Source organism: Gastrolobium bilobum, unplaced genomic scaffold, assembly GCF_033153095.1.
Source record: "Gastrolobium bilobum isolate Gb01-03AN ecotype WA unplaced genomic scaffold, APGP_CSIRO_Gbil_v1 utg4229, whole genome shotgun sequence".
Classification (NCBI taxonomy): Eukaryota; Viridiplantae; Streptophyta; class Magnoliopsida; order Fabales; family Fabaceae; genus Gastrolobium; species Gastrolobium bilobum.
In genome coordinates this window covers 213116-216107 of record NW_026898412.1, presented here as the reverse complement: position 1 = coordinate 216107, position 2992 = coordinate 213116, and the positions used below count along the sequence as shown (strand labels likewise).

The following is a 2992-nucleotide window of genomic DNA, read 5'->3' as shown; positions in this document are numbered from 1 at the left end:
GGCTACAACGAGTTAATGGGTTTCCTAATTATATGATCCATTGGACAGAAGGTATTTGGCCGTTTAGTACAATCGAAACAATGGCAAAATATATGGATTCAAAGACAATAAAATATTACTAAATGATGGTAGCTCAGTTGGCGTTGGCGCATGGGAGCTAAGCAGGTGGGGGTGAGAGCATGTGTTCGAATCTGAGGTGGGAGTGAAAGCGGTGGGGGTGAGAGCATGTGTTCGAATCTCTCCAGTACCACCTTTGGGAGGGGTTTAAAGCCTTAATCCTGGACTCGCCCCGAATCGGATTAGTTGCGAAGCAATGAACCGATTGGAATATTTCCAAAAAAAAAAGACAATAAAATATTAAGCTCTCATTTTTATTTATTTCTTTAGATACTAATTGATATCTACCGTTCTAATGACCCTGACAAATTTTGTTTCAGGTTTGTGTTTCTTCTCATTTCAAGAATTACTATTCTTATGATTTGAATTCATTGCCCTCTACGCAGGTTAAATTATGAGATTTAATTGGATCGTCACTAGAACAATAATTATTTGGGCAGCTCTCATATTTTTTTCAAGGGTAAAAGATTTTTTCAGTCAATAGAGATAAGTTATATCCGGTGAGTCCAGAACGACGTTGTTTTGGGATGAAAATCAAGATATTTTTGTAATTCTAATATATTGCAGAGTTATTAGTCTTTATCATTATAGTTTTTTAATCTTATAATCCCAAAACGACATTATTTTGAGTTTACTGAAGATAATTTTATCTCCGGTGACTGGAGAAATACTTTTTACTTATTTTAAATCAGGGAATCAAGCAAAGCCAGTAACTTTATATCAATTTATTTTGTTAGAATACCATCAAATAACTACCCTTCCTTTAAAAAATTATACTAGTATATGTATTAGAAATCTCACATTCTTAAAAAAATATTAAAGAAAAATATGTATTATATAAATTTAGACGGTTGATTGTAATGTGAAAATACGTATATTCTTTCCTATTCAAATTTTTTTTCTGCAAGTAGTTTTTTTTTTTCTTGTCTTTCTTTTCCTTGTAATCTTTTCCAAAAAAAAATACGTATATTCTTTCCTATTCAATTTTTTTAATCAAGGAATGTGGCATTTAAAAAAAAAAAGTCATAGTTTCTTCTTTCTTCGTCAGGATTACCATCACATGATTTAGTAATTAACTCCCACACACATAAGTGAATCACAAAAAGAAAAAGAAAAATCAGAGTCAGAATATTACAATCAATGTTACAAAAGAAAAATAATGAGTTCGGTGTTGAAAGAAGAATTAATGTGTCCCTTAGTCATAGTGGAGAAAACCTTTGATGCAGCGGATGTAAGTAGATACATGCCAAAAGTGTTAAGTTTTTGGGATTTGAAGAGTAATATAAAGAAAAATATAGGTAAAAAAGGAAAAGAATTTTCCCTATTTTGTAAAAAGGTAGACCAAGTTCGTTACTCCCATAGTATCGTCGAAATTTCCGTTAGAGTGATGCAGCTTAACCGCAAATTCCAATAACACCCTTGCATGGGTTTGGTACTGCAGGCGATGATGATGATGATGATGATGGTTTTGAATGCTTTTTGCTTTCACGACGAGCCTCTCTATCTTCAATGGCTTTCATGAGATCCAAGGAATTTCCACCAAGGTCGTACACTCCCTGCGCTTCATTCGCAATCGGTGAAGGTCCATCAATGAATTCATCGTTGCAAGAAGCTTGATATGACAAAACAGCACTGAACTTGAAGCGTGCCTCCACAACGTTACGTCTCGCAACTTCCTTAATGGTGATATCGATGTCGTCAATCATGTTGCTGTATTGTTCCTGGCACGTGGTGAGTGATTCTCTCAAGCTTTTTGAGAGACTTTGTTTCGCAAGCAACAAAGCAATGAGAGAAGAGGTTCTCTTAACCTGGTTCTGTGTGGCTATGACCTCAACCTCGAGGGCCTTGTAAATGTTGAATTTACCAAAGGCACGTGGTAATATGGTTTTGTAACAAAGGACTGGGTTCGTTGTGGGCTTACATAGGGCCCACACCCGAGCCTGTGGGGTTCGAGTTGTGGGAACAGCGTTTGTGTGTACGAGGATGCAAGAGATGGAGGCAATGAAGAGAAGAGTTTTGGTGAAATGTTCCATTGTTCTTAATTCCTTCTCCTAATTAAGGAAGTGGTCGCCGAGAGCAGAGAATAGAGGGAATTAGGAGAAGGAAGAGAGGCTCGTTTATGGAATGAGGGCAACTTGGGTGTGGGTGTATTTGAATGTATTTGAAGTGGTTTGGTTTGTGCTTGGAAACCGGATTTCCAGACTGAATATGCTTAAAATAGGGTTTGGGTTTGGCTGGTTTCTTGGTTAAATTTAGAATAGTTTGTAGTTATCGGGATCTTATTTGACTTTGAGAGGTTGCACACGCTTTTAAGTTGATTTTGTTTCTAGATTTGTTTTCCTTGAATTTTGGAATTTAACACACATAACCTAACCAGAACCTGCTAAAATTAAGACTAAAATGCCAAGAATGACATATATACAAACGTAAGAGAAATAATAAGATTGAAACCAGAATGTCTTTGAAATTCCAGAAAGAAAATAACAAATCTTAATCCAATAAAAGTGAATTATGATGCATGGATACTGACACCGGGACATGATACTATTCGACTCTTCGATATGTTAATTGTAAAAAAATATTAAATTTTGACACGTTAGGACATTTTTTGATATTAAATAGTATTTTTAAAATATATAGTGTATATTATATTTAATATTCAATAATTTAACAAAAAAATAAAGCTCAACTTGTAATACCCATCAATTTTGCAAAGAAACATAAGATATCTCAAATATTTATATTAAACTCAATAAAATGGTATAGTAATCCAACGAATCTAATAATTGGAACTAAAAAGCAATGCAACGCAACTTTTGAACCCTTTTTTGAATCTATTTTGGAGTGTCGAGGAGTGTTGGGAAGTGTCGGACAC

At 34.7% G+C, this 2992-nt stretch overlaps 1 protein-coding gene across 1 annotated transcript; it reads right to left on the bottom strand.

Annotated features, from left to right (window-relative positions):
• Window positions 1-1511: 1511 nt before the first annotated feature.
• LOC133315980 (uncharacterized) lies at window positions 1512-2150 on the bottom strand. The gene has a single exon (XM_061517662.1). The coding sequence runs from the start codon at window positions 2148-2150 to the stop codon at window positions 1512-1514; it is 639 nt and encodes a 212-aa protein (XP_061373646.1).
• Window positions 2151-2992: the final 842 nt, after the last annotated feature.

Bases quoted from the DNA above. Each gene is read 5' to 3' on its own strand.
- LOC133315980 (XM_061517662.1), bottom strand. From the start codon at position 2,150: ATGGAACATTTCACCAAAACTCTTCTCTTCATTGCCTCCATCTCTTGC.